General features: G+C 47.9%; 3 protein-coding genes across 3 annotated transcripts; 1 reads left to right on the forward strand and 2 right to left on the reverse strand.

Moving 5' to 3' along the window:
- Positions 1–5947: 5947 nt before the first annotated feature.
- LOC135815727 (carbonyl reductase [NADPH] 3-like) lies at positions 5948–7321 on the reverse strand. The gene has a single exon (XM_065329065.1). It carries the CDS (start codon positions 7001–7003, stop codon positions 6170–6172), a length of 834 nt encoding a protein of 277 aa, XP_065185137.1. The 5' UTR covers positions 7004–7321; the 3' UTR covers positions 5948–6169.
- Positions 7322–7709: 388 nt separating this feature from the next.
- On the forward strand, positions 7710–10852 carry LOC135815717 (uncharacterized). Its single transcript, XM_065329053.1, has 2 exons — positions 7710–8591; positions 9815–10852. Exons 1-2 carry the CDS (start codon positions 7959–7961, stop codon positions 10253–10255), a joined length of 1074 nt encoding a protein of 357 aa, XP_065185125.1. The 5' UTR covers positions 7710–7958; the 3' UTR covers positions 10256–10852.
- A 2704-nt stretch (positions 10853–13556) lies between these two features.
- Positions 13557–14726, reverse strand: LOC135815736 (probable small nuclear ribonucleoprotein Sm D2). The gene is made up of 2 exons (XM_065329076.1): positions 14592–14726; positions 13557–14499 (listed from the first exon to the last, which is right to left on the reverse strand). The coding sequence occupies exons 1-2, from the start codon at positions 14594–14596 to the stop codon at positions 14145–14147; spliced, it is 360 nt and encodes a 119-aa protein (XP_065185148.1). The 5' UTR covers positions 14597–14726; the 3' UTR covers positions 13557–14144.
- Between the last annotated feature and the right edge of the window lie 183 nt (positions 14727–14909).

The raw sequence follows: 14909 nt of genomic DNA on the forward strand, positions 1-14909 counted from the left end.
CGTGTAGGTTTACATGATTCTACATCGTTACCACCGCTTTCTGTGGATCCATTGGCATTGGCAAGGACTGAAGACCATGAAAGAAGAACTCTCTGTGCGCAGAACGTTGCTCTTGCAAAACATGATTGTGAAGCTGCATGTAATTGTTATCTGCAACAGTGCAAGTACAGTGTCATGAAAGCCGACTCTGATCTGTAATGCACAGCATAGTCATGCGTGCTTCACCACAGATGGCTGGGAACAGCCACAATGGTCTACGAATACTACGGTGGCTGTACATTACTTCGCTTCTCACTCAGTCCTCTCACCCTTGACTTGAGACGAGATAGCACCGGCACATCACACCTTGAAGCATAGTGTAGTTGCAGGCTTCAGTCTTCAGACTAAAAATTACACGAACACATACCACCATCCAGTAGAGGCTGAATATTATAATTTATGGGTTGAACGTTGAGCAGTGTTCATGAACGTCATAATTGGTGGTGCTCAGTGCTGTGATACTGATAGCGGAAACCGTTCCAAGCCGGTGAGAAAGAAGCTGTTTCAAGCGGCGTCTTCGCAAATCAGCCAGCCGCACGTGCTTGTAGGTATACTATAAAGGTCACAACCCACGCAAACAGTTGCCAGCAGAGGGAGAGAGAGCGAGCGAAAGTCCCCCGTCCCCCGCTGCATCCCCATCACCTGATTTTCCCGGAGGGAAGGCGTTTTGGAACGGTTGCGCTGTGGCCAGAAGGAAGCCTGCTCCTTCATCCATGCTGTTATGAAAACAGTGCGCGTTTATAACTTAGATCACCCATGCTACGAAGTTCGAACAGACAAGCACAGTATGTACACGTATATCCTTGGTCTAATTCTGCAGGTCCTAAAAGAGTGACATAACAGACAAATTATGCCCACTCCCATTCGGGTCCAGTGAAGCCGTTCCAAAATTCCTCTTTACCGCGTCAGCTGCGGTGGCTGCTGGAACCAGCTGTGTGACACGTGGACTTCCGTGATCATCGAGACGATAGACTAGTACTAAAAATACTAATAGAACCTGGCTGGCTATGGTGTAGACTACCACTACCGTGCGTCAGGCCTCGGGGAGTAGAACAAAACCGGTGCCTGCTAGAACATGACCATTGGTATTATTTTTCATGCTGTCAAACATGACCATTGTATACCGATGACAGCAAATAATTACAAGGCCATTTAATAGTGGGCGCTGAAGGGAATGGGGAGCAGTTGAGGGGAGAGTGTTAAAATAATGATACGGGTGAACAGCGGTTTTCCGACATTGCCTGCGAGTTACGGGCTCAGCACGGGCATTGAGGCGAGGAGGAACCATTGATATGAGTAGAGGGAGACCAGGCAGGCACAGCATGCAGCTTGTACATGTTGTACAGGAATGACAATGCGGCCACTACGCACTAGTGTACTGTCCGTCGACGTCCGCCTTGCGTTGAGGCTCTGCAGCAGCACGTTGGGCCCCAGGATGTGCAGGGCCCGTCGCTGAACGCGCCTGCTGGAGGCTGGTGGCCGTGGGAGCAGCTCCCATCCAGACAAGGGGAGTGTACTCGAAAAGTGGTGTTTCTAAGCCACGGTACGCGACAAGCATGCCAGGACCGTTCAGGACTTGAGCTGCCTTGCGCAGTTCGCCCGGGCGGCAACTGTCCGGAGCTGGGCGCCAAAACCGAGCATGGAGTCAAGCGTGACTCCCAGTCCCAGGAGCTTCAGTTGTTGCTGCTGAGGGATGACCTCACCGCCATACGATTGTGGAACCAAGTACGATACTGGACAATGAGCAGTTGAAGGATCAGGAGATGTGGACCAGGAAGGACATAGCTGCGGATACACAGGACAAAGAGTCATTGCTATGCTTCTTGGCGAGAAGGAAGGTGATTCTCAATGAACGGGTATATGACAGATGTAAATGGTTCATGTAAACGGTCCCTAGCATAATTTTGTCACATGCCCTTTTACCTTTGCACTTATTCACATGGCAGACAGGTGTCAGTGGCAGTGTGGAAAGTGCAAGTCTTCGTGGAATATCCGCGATGGATCAAACCTACTTGGTGTCCCAGGAAGCCTCATGGACATAATCATTGTGTTAGGCTCCTTCCAGTAGTTTACACTTCTGACCGCAGGCAACCTTGCTGTGAAGGACGTTGGTGGATGTACATGTACATGTACATGTACATCATGTAAGTCGAGGCTGAGACTTTCAGCTCGTGCTTGTCTTGGTTGCGCTCACTTTCCCCTTACCTCGTTATGTAATTTCTATATACAACAGAGCGAAACAGTTGCTGTCCACAGATTTCAGTGTTATGTTACTTGGAACCTTCCAAGCTGGAAAGCTGTTGGAGTGCGCATCCACGGAGTGCTAGAGCTGATTGCCAGTTAGGTGACGTGTAGAACGTCAGTAGGTCTACGAGTCGTTGGTCAGTGTCGTGCAATACTATCGCATGAGCTGATTGTAAAGTAACTGGTGGTGGTAGTAGATATGATAGCGTAACTTGTATCTTTGGTCCTCTTTTCTTCTTATAAATATTATTATTAAGGCTGCGTTTACACGGAGACGAAACGAAACGAAACGGAACGAAAACGGGCTGGCCTCGAATCGTTTTCAAACCGTTTACACGAGAACGGCAAACCGTTTTGAACTGTTCACACGAAAACGGAAAACGGGCGATCAGGCTGGAGTTAGCACGTGCTGACTTGGCGCAAGGGCGGGAAGTAACACGTTAGTTGGAGTTGGTACGTGCTGGTGGTCGCAAAGGTCAGGTATTCCCCGCGAAATACAGTCCCGCGCGGAATGGTTTCCATGACCGCGCTCCATTTCCAATCGTTTTCACTGTTTTCACCGTTTACACGAGAACGAAAGCGTTTTGAAAACGTTTTGAAAACGTTTCAAAACACTTTGAAGTGCGTTTCCATTTCGTTCCGTTTAGGTATCGTTTTCGGGCGTTGTCGTGTAAACGATAGTAGTAAACGCAATGATTTCGTTCCGTTTAGGTCCTACTTCGTTGTCGTGTAAACGCAAATCGTTTTCAATCGTTGTCGTGTAAACGCAGCCTAAATCCTTGGCCCTCCACCCGAGTCCGAGCTAACTATGCACACCTATCTTATGAGCCGTCCCTACCATACGGCGAAACGATCGTCGTGTCAAACTGCTGCTTGGTACTGCTGCTTATTTTTTCATCTCAAATGTCTTGGTCGAAGTACTCTACTGTAGTACCGAGGCGTTCGGTTCTTCCCAATTCATGTTCGCTTAGCTTCCCCTCCAATTGATCTTCGAATCTTTAGAGCCACACAAGTAAGTTAGTTGTGTGGTATGTTGCTATACGTCCTTGACCGTTTTGTCTGATGCCGGTCTTGCCAGTATCGTTCTTGACATACAGTCAACTTCGCTAATAACGACTGCGGATATAACGACAATTCGCGAATAACGACAGAATGTCCATGCCCAGAGCAAAGTTCCATCCAACTGTAATACTAATTATAATGAGACTTCGGGTATAACGACACTTCGCGAATAAGGACACTTTGTTGATGCCCCGCCGAGTGTCGTTATAAACGAAGTTGACTGTACATGTGCATGTACATCCGCCAACAGGGCTAGGGGCGTAGGCAGGAAGGGGGTGCTTTGGGTGCCAAAGCACCCCCCTCAAATATTTCGATCTTGGTTCACAGCTAGCTGGTTCGAGAGAGACTATAGCAGACCCGCTGATCACATGCGCAACTCTGCACATCGCACACTGTAGCCATCCCTGCCCTGTTTTAGACCAGCATGGAGTAGTAGGTTCTACTTCCTGGTTCAGACCTGCAAGCACAATGTATCTGAAACCAAACCACATGCAGTGTCTCATGATTGGCCATTTTGCAATGAAATTTCTAGTCAAGGGAACTCCGCTTCGTACCTGCCGTTGTGCAGTGTCACATCAGGCCTCAGCAGGCTCAGCACATGATTTGCATCGCACTCCACATGTTTTGTAAGCAAAGAATCATACAAACACGCCATTGGTAGAAGCAAGGAAGTAGCAACGCGGTCTATGGCCGGAAAGCACACGTCAGACATAGCAGTTTGTTCTCGCTATGTTTTGTATAATGTAGTTCTCGCTGTAAATTGGTCTCGTTGTGGAAAGGCAAAGTTTCTTTCATGTATTGCAAGTGTGGATACAGCAGTAGAAGAGTGAAAGTAACGTTGAAGTGCATTTTGAGTTTTTGTGGGAAATAGTGTAGGTTTGACCAAGGATGCCTTACTGCACTATCAAACATGACGAAGGGGAAAAATGGCTCGAGAAATCCCACTTTAATTTAAAAGTTCGATGGAGAGTGTGATAATTCTGGAGAAAGCAGCATCCAGGACTTAGTCCATCATTAGTTGGAAGCACGCCAGGGTGTAGTAAAATACCATAATCATTACTACTCCCTGGTTGGAGATTTGCCATTCACTGATTGATCTTCAGCGTCGAATTAGTAATTTTGCTCCCCCCCCCCCCCCCCCCAATTCACGGATCGAATAATATGCATGAAAGGACCAACATAAGTGCATGACTACTGTACTTTTGTGTGGGGAAAGTCGTGGCACCCCCCTTGATCACTATCCTGGCTACGCCCCTGGCCAACGATCTTCACACTCTTGCTGAGACTTTCAGCTCATGCTTGTCTTGGTTGCGCTCACCTTCCCCTCCTTGTGTTATTTCTACAACTTACTTTGTCGTGTTGAACCTTCCAAGCTGGAAGGTTGTTGGAGCGCGCATCCAAGAAGTGCTAGAGCTGATTGCCAGTTACATTATATTAATCTTTATTTCAGGATTACCCAAAGGCTAACGCCTATCTGGGGATCTCCTAATTATTATACATGTAGGTGTAGAACGTCTGTACCGTTGGCCAGTGTCGTGCAATGCGCTGATTGTGAAGTAACTGGTGGTGTTAGTGGATATTATTTATAGCGTAACTAGGCTGGTAGCATCTTTGGTCCTCTTTTCTTCTTATAAATTAATCCTTGGCCCTCCACCGGAGAAGAAATCAATTGCAATTTGCATAATTGATGCACGTTGCGCAATTGAAAGTTATAATACGAAGCACTTGACCTTCGAGCTTCTTGGCCATCGATCAAAGAAATGGTGAAATTTATTTTTCACTAAAAAAAATCCAAAAATATTAATTTCGGTCTGTGGGAGTACGAGTCTGTGAGAGAACGCCCACTCGTGCCGTTGTGACAGATCCCAGGGCCACGTTGAGGGGCCCTATCCCACCACCAAGAGTACATAACCCCCCAGGGGGTTATGTACTCTTGCCACCACCCATGGCTGCTTCTGGACTTTTTTAGGTTAGGTTTGGATCCCGCGCACGGACAGAATGGGCAAGAAAATGTGAAAAAAATTGTAAATGCATTTTTTTGGCACCTGGGTGGCTTGCACACCGTGGCACTATGCCGGAATTTTGAGTTTTTCCGGCCTGGAAAGCCTAGCGCCTGTCAGTGAGGCACAAGAACTTTTAAATCATGTCCAGAGGGCCAGCATAGTGGCAGGAGTGTGTGGTGAAAATTTCGCTCAAATCCATTGAGAGACACCAAAGTTACGGAAAGCCACTTCCGATATAGTGAGCGACAGAGGCTTGGCGGCTGTCTCAAATACCTGTGCTGAAATCATATCCGGCCGTAGCCACACAGAACTCTCTCAGCTTTTGTGGAATACAATCATTAATGCTGCTGCTGCTGCTCCTATTACTGTTTGTGCTATAGATGATATGCCAAATAACGTGCAACTAGACTTGAGAGGGCATTGCAGAGTAGTTGCATACAAAGTTCAAAGTTGTACGGTTACCTGTGACTTGCATTCTTGCAGAGCTCAGGGTCTATCGTGTACACATTGTAGAACAATTTGTATGCAACTTGTGTGCCATGCCCTCTCAAGTCTAGTTGCGCGTTATTTGGCACATCATCTATTGCAACCTGCCTAGCTCTGAATGTTAGTGCTATAAATACTTGAAGTAATTTGCACTGAAGTGTCGCTGAAGCCGAGATCTCAGGTCGGTGGAGATGCTCCCGGTTTCACCACCACAGTTGCGTCTGTAGTCACCTCTATCATGCAGTATTCTGTTCTCGAGGTTCGTGGATTCTCGTAAAAAAATTAAAAATTCAATTCACCGCCAGTACGGTGTACATCATGGCTAGCTGTGGCGGTCACCATTCACACACCTGTGTGTTCTTGTAGAACTGCCCAGACGGTGATTCCTTATCCAGCAACGCCAGCACGACGGGCGTTTCGGCGCCTTCCTCCACTGTCAGCCTGCCCCTGTGCTCGTTCAGGTCCGTGTCTACAAATCCTGGGCAGCAGGAGTTGATCAGAATGCTGTGCGCGGGCCGCGCGGCAGTCACGTCGCGTGCCTGGATGCGCGTCAGCCCGATGAGAAAGACTTTGGACATGCTGTAGGCGGAATCCGCCGGCCACGGGGCAGTGTCGCCGCTTTCGTTGGCGGCGGCGGCCACATAGTCCCTGGCCATACCTAGCAGATCGCTTTCAGTGAGCTGCGGCGACACGAGCTGTTCCTGCAAGCTCTCGTTGCCCACCTTGCTCAAGCGACCCAGACCGGATGCAACGTTCACAACCCGCGCCCCAGCTCTCAGCAGCGGGAACAGCACTTGACATACACGGTGCGTGGCAAAGAAGTTCGTTTCCATGGTGATCCGCGCCTTTTCGGCCGGGCTCTTCTCGCACTTCGCGAGCACGTAGATGCCGGCGTTGTTGACCAGGACGTCCAGTCCGCCGTACTCCGACTGCAGGAACGCGGCAAGCCTGCGCACGCTGCCGTCGTCGGTGATGTCCAGCTGGTGGAACACCGGCTTCAGGCCCTTCTGCCGCAGTAGCTCGGCGCACGCACTCTCGCCGCGGCCCACGTCCCGTGCCGTCAGGACGACGTCCCCGCTGAACTTGCGGCACAGCGACTCCACGATGGCAAGGCCTATGCCCTTGTTGCTGCCGGTCACCACTGCTACTGGCTTGTTCGCTGTTTCCATGATGTGACGCCTAACGACCAATTTTTTTAAACCGTCACTTGAACTATGTCTTAGTTCATGTACTAATTCTATGGGTTTTTTTAATTAAAATTGAATAGGAAGATACAAATACCTGTATGGTTCAAACTTTTACCGTTTCTCCTGTGCCAGCTACAATAGTGTTATGGCTAGTAAGAGTGATCAACGTATACACTAACTCGAAATGATGACGGTTGATATTCCTCTAGTTCACAGCAGACCTTGCAAGTGTATACTAGTACCAGGAGCACTGAGCTAGCTGAACGGCTTGTTTTATTACTATTAACGTAACTGGGAACACGGCCACAACAAATGAACAACGTAACAAAAACACTTCGTCGATCGTTCAAAACAGAAAACATGAAACAAAAAAAGTCTGGAGTTTTGACTTTTTTCAGTTTGAGCTTCGTGAATGCAGCCAAGGCGGCTCTCCCATTCACTCGATCGATACGCTCGTCGCCGGTGCACCATGTGCTCCAATACAAGTACAACAAGTCCAAGTCCAACTGCTACGAGTAGATCAGGGGCTACTCTTCCTTGGTGATCGCGTGAGGCAAAACTCTTGTTGACGGCATGGCACAGAACGATCTTCCGAGTTGACGGCTAGCGTCGTGATTATCATTTTGGCGACTACATATAAGAAAGAGCAACAGCACAGACAGACTTTTGCCCTGCGCTGGATCATGGAGAGTGGAGTGAAGCGTCCGCAATTCAGTTGCTGAGTTCAGAAAAGTAGTTAGTACTAGTAGTAGTTCAGTCTTGCGGATTGCCAGTCCCTACACTACACTAACAGCACACCCGCAAATAGAAAAGCTGACAGGATCGCTTTTCTAAATACTACCCTGTACAAGTGTGTAGGTCAAGAAGAGACGAACACCGCCGGCGAGCATTGTAGGACGTTCAATCGGTTGGAGCAAACCTGCGCGTAATAAGAATCATGACTGCACCGATCAAGGTTTGGACGCTCTTTGTGGTCGCTGGCGCATCAATGATTGCCAGCGCTCATGGAGCGATCAAGTTGGATAGCAAAGCAGAGTCGATCTCAGCAGCCACCAAGAACGGCTGGCTGGACGCAGCAACAGAGACGGATATTCTGAACGTGCCGCCTGGCGCGCCCGGTTACCTCACGGAGCAGTGGTTCACAAGCTCACCAAGCACAGGGGTTATGAATGAGAACACGCGCATACGCGTGTACGTTGACAACGAGACGGCAGCGTCGATAGACTTCATGCTGCTGTGGGGACATGGCATTGGATGTCCGGAGTCGGCCGAGAAGGCCAACTTGCCCTGGGGCACCAAGCGTATAGGTCACGAAGCCGATGGCGGAATATACAACACGTATCGCATACCGTTCGGCAGCAGCATCCGCGTGACGGCGTGGACCCCGGTCGGCGGCTGGTACTGGTACATCGGACGCGGCATGCGCAACGTGCCGCTGGTCGTCGGTGAGTACGAGTTACCTAGCAACACGCGCCTGCGCCTGTACAAGGCGGAGAACGTTACCATGGAGCCGCTAGAGTATCTGACTGCTGCCGCCACGCCAGCCAACACATCCGGCTGGCTCTATCAGGTACAGTACAACCTGTTATTTTAAAGGGGCCACCCGGCATTATCGACATGTTTCACGAAACGAAGAAGTTTAGTTATGACCCTCCCCCACCCACTTCAACGAAAAATAGATTGACTTGACAGCTAGAATAGATTGATGTTTCAGCTATCAATAATTTTCAAAACTAAACTCTCCTCGACCCACCCACCCATAAACGAAACTTGTTCTCTTCGTGAAAAAGATCGATAATTACGGACAACCCGTAATGACGTGTGCTCCATCCAGACTAACGTATTCCATACAATCAAGGGCACATAACCACGTTATGGCATAATATAGAAGCCTTGCTTGATAGGTTTAACATGTTTTCCAAGCCGACAGCATGTTACAAGGCGAGGACGTGCAGTGCTCCTGACTACAACCATAACCCGGTTGGCAGAATCCCGGTCTTGCGACCATAAAGAGGGTGCGAACCGGGGTTTCCCCATAAGGTTGAAATGGTCGCAAGACCGGGACTCTGCCAACCGGGTTTTGGTTGTAGTCAGGAGCACTGCACGTCCTCGCCTTGTAACATGCTGTTGGCTTGGAAAACATGTTAGCCAGGTGATGTACTCTTGATACTTTGAAGTACAATGAAGCAGATCAGTATCATCGAACCAAGAGTGCATAATCTGGGGTTAGCCTGCTAGCGTGCTCATTTCCTGAGATGGGCAGAGCGCAGTACAAAAGAGATACACAGGAAAGTAAGGTATTGTTTGTTGTAACTCGGCGTTGAACAACCAATCATCAGGCAGCAGATTCTCCTGCCGTGTGAACCGCCTATAACGTGTACCTCCAAGGGCTGTAAAAATCTCGTAGCTGAGGTACTGCACATCTCAGGTCAAATAACGGGCACAGGTAGCAGGGGCGAAGAATAGTACTTTATATCCCATAATGCATGATGCCGTCAATCTTTTTCACCACCTTGTTCTCACCCGCTTGCTTTACCGAGGTGTGATGAGCCCATAAGTTGGATCACTTCCAAGTCAACCCAGAGTCTGGGCATTTCAGGGGGTGTCAGCTGGGCGGTTCAATAGCCAATTGAGTCATCTTTCTAAGATTCCTTTAGAATCCCTCTCCCCTCTTCGACTGGGAGGCACGTGACCATTTTATGGCAGTGAGCAAGTATAAGTACAAGTGCATGTGTATTTATAATTTTATATGTGTGCGTGCCTGCGTGTGCGGTATGTGAACATTTGCTACAGGTTACATTCGGTGGCAGCAGTTCTGATTTCTCCTACTTGGAGGGCTGCTTCCGCGTGGAAATCGACGACAAGCCCATCCAGTACCTATCGTCTGGCACGGAGGACTTCTTTCTGTCGGCATCCTACTTTAACGCAGGCATTTTCCACAGCGACCATTCTGGGCTGACATGCAAGCAGGGACCTGGCACCATGAGTGCATACAAGTTCTTCGAGGAAGACCCGGTGGTGTTCTCGAGCTCCATGAAGCTGCTGTGGCGTAACGGCGAATGGGCGTACCACGGCCAGGCACCGGGAGCCTGTCCGGTCACGGCACAGCAGAATGCAGCGCCGGACTACAGGCTGACACGGCACAACCTCACCGACAGTCACACCGCCGCACTGGGCTACAACCAGGCCAGCATCACAATGTACGCATGGGTCTACGAGTATCCGGCAGTGTGACTTCAGTAAAAATACTACTCCCTGGAACATACTATGTATGAAATAATTATAATGGATGCACCATAGCTCAGTGGTTGAGCATATCTGGTCCTAAGCGGGAAGTCGTCAAAATTAATAGATATTTGACGTGGTATTCGGCGACTCCCTGCTCCCAAGATTTCAGTCCAGCCGGCGACAGTCAGATTTTCTTCTGATATTTCGTCCTTTTTTCAACTCCACCAACTAATGAATACGCGATGTTTTTTTTTTGTTTTTTTTAAGGATATTACTACTTGAGTATTTGTGTGACCTTTGATATGCACTCATCCGGCGCTCAGTCATCCAACAGACAGTTGCAGTATACTGACAGATCATACACTGTCTATTTACAGCCCTCAAACGTGGACAGTGAGCATCATGAACTTTGCCTTTCTGTAACATTACATGCAAGTCAGTCTATAGATGAGCATGATGACTGTTTCAGGATACTACATTTTTGTAGTAGCAGTAGAGCATCAAGATATAGAAGTACAATCATGCTCTTCAGTCCTTTCTATGTGTGAGTACAAGATGGCTATGCAGCTTCAGTTATCCAGAATACCGGTATTCATTCTCCTACAGCGTCCGGCCGCAAGGGTGCCGCATTACTGACACACAACTGTATTTGTACGGCCGTTTGAACTATGAAGTACAATCATGTACATGTACATTCTACTGAAGTTCATGAATTCATTGCACCAACACACATATGCACTGCTGCTCGTCACACGTGACTCCTGGGGACGATAGCACTGTTTGGACTCGCTGTTATCAAGTGCGTATAAGGAAGGTTTAGTTTGTTCTGCTATACGTGAAACGTAGAGAAATCACGTAGAGAGCAGGTGTCTGGGTTAGAGTCTACGGCTTCGCGTGTTTTGGGTCCAGATTTCTACTCGGAGATGAGGTTCTCTACGTTGTGGCACACGCAGAGAAAATGCGTACGGATCTGCTGGGCATCGATCAAGTGCAGGCAGAAAACTTGCCAAATATGGACGGGGAAAGTCCCAGTACACATTCCACGTGATTTCTCTACGTGAACGTAGAGCAGAACAGATTTTCTTTACGTTACGGGAACGCGAAGAGAGTTCCCGGGCCTACGCGATTTCTCTGCGTTTCACGTATAGCAGAACCTCTCTATGGTACAGAAACTATTCTTGGTGCCGGGAACAGACACAAGAATCCCAATGACGAAACCCCACCAGATTGGAAAGCAGTGTGCATGTACCACTGTAAGACCACTACGCAAGATGTACACGAAGGGAAGCAAGAGTTCACCGTCAATAGCGAAGGAAATTTGAGGCGCACATGAATATAGCTAAGCAGAGGAGATGTAGAAGCGATAAATCCAGCAAGACCACTACATGTTGCTAGAGAAGTAGGGGTTTCATCATGGATTTTAGGGCTGGAACGATCATTTTCACCTACCGATTTCTCTTCCGACCAAAAACTCAATCATGATTGTTTGCAAGCTGTGTCAGACTAACGAGCCAACTGCAACTTGCTCTCTAGTATTATCCGAAATCTTTATATCAGACCAATGAAAATACATATAGATGGAAGGGCAGCTAAGAGGGTCATTTCCAGTTCAATTGAACCTCAAAACACCACAATTATGTAATTGCCACTGGCAAGAGCATATTCACTGTGGCAACTGGTTGAAATTTCACAGTCTAATTGTTGGTACTGCAACCCTAAATCCCTTACCATTACAAGTACCGTATTTTCCGGGGTATAAGCCACACTTTTTTTCGCTAAAAATCGGACCAAAATCGCCCCTGCGGCTTATACACCGAATATGCTTGCGCGAATGAATGCTTAGCATACATCAGTATGCATGCTGACGTCATGTGACATGTCATTCGACTCAGCTTCGCGCCTGTGTTGCTGATCAACATCAGTGGCAGCGAGACTGAATATAGTGCAGATGACATGGAGTGATCTGTAGTCAATACAGCAATACACCAACATCTCTGCAGCAACCTGTGGTGCACTAACACTTCATAATCTGATCTAACATGGTATTTAGCTCCATAACCATAATAAATTTGTAGAAAGGCCATTTGTCAATGAGTGTGAAAAATCTTGGTTTGTGGGTGTGGCTTATACTCCGAATACCAACTTTTAGTCAATATTTTGCCTCAAAAAGGGGGGTGCGGCTTATACCCCGGTGCGGCTTATACCCCGGTGCGGCTTATACCCCGGAAAATACGGTACTAGTAATCTACAATCTATCGATTGGTTGATTGGAATGATAACGGCCAATTAACGGGTACTGGTATAATTTGTTCAAGCCTAGTGGATCACCATGTACATCCACTCAAATTGGGGCTGTGACATTATTGTTAGCATACCGTAAAAGCCCCTGTATACGCCCACTCGAAATAATAATTACGCCCACCCTCCGTGTACACACCCAGTCAGGGGAAGTCAACATTTTTGTTTCAAAATAGCGCCCATGCCCATGCATACGCCCAGGTATGCCGGAAACACCAGTACATGAACAGGTACTGATACCCAATACCGTATTTTCCGGGGTATAAGCCGCACCGGGGTATAAGCCGCACCCCCCTTTTTGAGGCAAAATATTGACTAAAAGTTGGTATTCGGAGTATAAGCCGCACCCACAAACCAAGATTTTTCACACTCATTGACAAATGGCCTTTCTACAAATTTATTATGGTTATGGAGCTAAATACCATGTTAGATCAGATTATGAAGTGTTAGTGCACCACAGGTTGCTGCAGAGATGTTGGTGTATTGCTGTGTTGACTACAGATCACTCCATGTCATCATTCTGCACTATCTTCAGTCTCGCTGCCACTGATAGTGATGCACTAAAACTAGTAAAAGTGCCGGGATAGCAACACAGGCGCCGGCGCGAAGCTGAGTCGAATGACATGTCACATGACGTCAGCATGCATACTGATGTACGCTAAGCATTCATTCGCGCAAGCATATTCGGTGTATAAGCCGCAGGGGCGATTTTGGTCCGATTTTTAGCGAAAAAAAGTGCGGCTTATACCCCGGAAAATACGGTACATACTGCTATCCCTATTCCAAGTATACGCCCGTGCCCTTGTATCCGCCCAGGAAATCGAGGCTGCTATTCTATACGCCCGGGCCTATACACGGGCTTAGCGGTAATCCCCACTACACATGCCGTGTACCCACTCCCGGAAGACAGCGCAATGGAGGGGGAGGGGTGGGGGAAGTTCTTCCACTATTCACAGAGTGCTTGACACCTGGGTGGCAGAGCTCTCTTATACAGAACTGAACTGTAGCATTGAATCAGCACAACACGGTTGTCTATACGCTTCAGTGCCTGCATAGCCTAGGAAAACAGGCATGTTGTGAAGTCGAACCGTTTGTTGTCCAGTGGTATTTTCAATTTTAAAAGGGTTGGTCAAACTGACAGCTAGCTGTGGTCAAAGAAATCCGACTCGTGAGTCAAAAGAAGCGCAGCGTTTCCATTTCAATTCCAATGAGCTTAGCTTTTCCAAGGCCAGCAGACAACAAAGGAGGTCACCGCCGCACATGCCTTCTCACTAACAATCGCATGTGCATACCATTGCAGTGCTCAATGGTCAAACATTGTATTTTGTGTTATCCACACGCGGTAAGCATATTCAGCAGATCAACACGCGCACGCAAGATTACAGCAAAGGTGGATGAAACCGGACTTCGTATCTAAACACATCGAGCCCCGTACTGAGCGCAGGCGGCAGCATTGCATGGACTATGCGGCATTCACCAACAGAACAAGTGAAAGCTGGGGCAGTATAAGGGTTGACCTAATTATGGAACAGTAGTATTCACAGCTATTGACATGTCAAACTTTCAGAACTCACACTATTTCACAACGATGAGGTAGTTATCTGGCAGCAATTGCCTTGGGGTTTCGGAGCACGAGGATCACAGAGTCTCCACGAAGGAAGAGCTTAGAGATGTATCTATCCTTGTTCACTGGCTTGGCCTTCTTCTTGCCTTTGCCAGTACGAGGAGTCTCAGTCCACATTTCTTTCACATTCTCCAGCACCATGTTACAATGGCGATCAAACGCCTTGACGCGGGCCAACAGCTTTCGATTATTCCTGCAGTTGATCAGCACTTGAGTGTTATTTTTCACAGCCTCTGTTAGTACTGACAGGGGTCCAGTGTTAAATTCCTCCTGCTCCCTGGCCTCCAATTCCTCCTGAGTCATTTCAGATTTCGGTTTTGCTATGGCCCTGGTAAATAAAGAATATCAAGACACAGCCAATCACAAAATATGATTCGCACCCTTTGGCAGTGGCAACATAGATTTTATCAGAATACTTACGCCATGATGACTTCCTCCAAGGAATCAATCCAAAAGCAAAGTCAAAGCTACGAAGTTAGCAAAACTACGAAGTAATAGTTAGTTGTTCACTTCAAAGGCAATAAAAAAATCAAAGTACATGTAGCTCAAGGATCTGAAAAAAATTGATGCCGACTTCTGAAACGAAACTCGAACGCGATGACGACTGACCGAGTACGCGAGTGGCCACATGACTTACCTCGCACCCGGTATGCTGTACTGGTGGTTTGCTTGAAAGTTTTGCGAAAAAGGACCAAAATTAATGATACGTCATGAACAAGAATCACGTGCTGCATGATA

Source organism: Sycon ciliatum, chromosome 1, assembly GCF_964019385.1.
Source record: "Sycon ciliatum chromosome 1, ocSycCili1.1, whole genome shotgun sequence".
In the NCBI taxonomy this organism is placed as follows: Eukaryota; Metazoa; Porifera; class Calcarea; order Leucosolenida; family Sycettidae; genus Sycon; species Sycon ciliatum.

What these genes read in the sequence shown, in the direction of transcription:
- LOC135815727 (XM_065329065.1), bottom strand. Translation starts at nt 7,003, where the DNA reads ATGGAAACAGCGAACAAGCCAGTAGCAGTGGTGACCGGCAGCAACAAG.
- LOC135815717 (XM_065329053.1), top strand. Translation starts at nt 7,959, where the DNA reads ATGACTGCACCGATCAAGGTTTGGACGCTCTTTGTGGTCGCTGGCGCA. An exon ending in CATCCGGCTGGCTCTATCAG is followed by an intron (nt 8,592 to 9,814) that starts GTACAGTACAAC and finishes CATTTGCTACAG; the next exon opens with GTTACATTCGGTGGCAGCAG.